This window comes from Saprolegnia diclina, assembly GCF_000281045.1.
Source record: "Saprolegnia diclina VS20 unplaced genomic scaffold supercont1.39, whole genome shotgun sequence".
Taxonomy (NCBI): domain Eukaryota; phylum Oomycota; class Saprolegniomycetes; order Saprolegniales; family Saprolegniaceae; genus Saprolegnia; species Saprolegnia diclina.
The window spans coordinates 575471-576516 of record NW_008246106.1 but is presented as its reverse complement, the minus strand read 5'-3'; the positions used below and the strand labels follow the sequence as shown (position 1 = coordinate 576516).

The window sequence follows — 1046 nt, the reverse complement described above, 5'->3', positions numbered from 1 at the left end:
CGCGCCGTCCCCAAGAGACCCCGAGGCATATGTGCCGTCCCCGTCGACGCGCGCCGAGTTCCCAGCCTGTGACCGATGGCGGTACCTCGGGCCAGCCGCGAAGCTGTGCCGACACGTGGAAGAGCAAGCGGCGAGCGCCGACCAGGTCCGCAGGACTCTCACGGACCAGAACGCGCGCCTGATGAGGATCGTCGAGGCGCAAGCAATGTCGTTGGCGTCCGAGCGCCGGGACGATGACCGCTGCCGGCTCGCCTCGATACGACTTGACCCCGTTCCGTTCTTCAGTGAAGGAGGGCCGGTGCACCCCATTGCGCACATGCGAGCCGTCAGGGCCCGCGCCATGATGTACGACGGGACGGCCACGACATGCCTACGCGTCCTTGCCGCGTCGCTCAAGGACAAGGAGCAGCAATGGCTACAATGGGCTATCGACGAGAACAACTGGAGCCGCACGCGTCTTACGAACGACGACCTCGACGCGCTCGAGGCGCTCTTCTACAAGCGCTTCATCGGCGGGCGGTCCGCGCGGGGCCGCCTGTTTGAAAACGTCGAGCAAGGTGGCAGCGCCCTCGATGGGTACGAGCGCGTCGACGAGTATCTGCAACGGGTCGCCGACGTCGCCCGGGTGGCAGGCCGCAGCGAAGACGAAGAGTTCATGATCGAGAAGGCACGCGATGGACTTACGGATCCAGACATTCGCATGGTCGCCGCCAGCATGGACGGACCGATCACGGCTGCGTGGGAACCCTTTAAGAAGAGCGCCATGGCCGTCGACGAGCTACTGCGATCCGGAAGACCACGACAAGACGCCCTGAGAAACGCCGCTGGGCCCGACACGACGACGACGTCCGCGAGCACGAACGACCAGAGCGCCGGCGAGGGCAGCTGGGCCTTCCGCGCGCCAGTCGCCCAGACAACACACCTGCACCCGTCGCCTGCGCAGTTTCCCGTCACCGGCAACCCGGATGCGCCGGTTTTTGGGCGAGACCGCCGGTAGGAGCTACCCCGGCGGTCGCACAAGGACGAGAAGCTCAAGGAAGACAAGG

At 66.1% G+C, this 1046-nt stretch overlaps 1 protein-coding gene across 1 annotated transcript; it reads left to right on the top strand.

The window, feature by feature from the left end:
- The first annotated feature begins 312 nt into the window (after positions 1 to 312).
- On the top strand, positions 313 to 998 carry SDRG_11176 (hypothetical protein). The gene has a single exon (XM_008617205.1). The coding sequence runs from the start codon at positions 317 to 319 to the stop codon at positions 995 to 997; it is 681 nt and encodes a 226-aa protein (XP_008615427.1). The 5' UTR covers positions 313 to 316; the 3' UTR covers position 998.
- The last annotated feature ends 48 nt before the right edge of the window (positions 999 to 1046 follow it).

What these genes read in the sequence shown, in the direction of transcription:
- SDRG_11176 (XM_008617205.1), top strand. Translation starts at nt 317, where the DNA reads ATGCGAGCCGTCAGGGCCCGCGCCATGATGTACGACGGGACGGCCACG.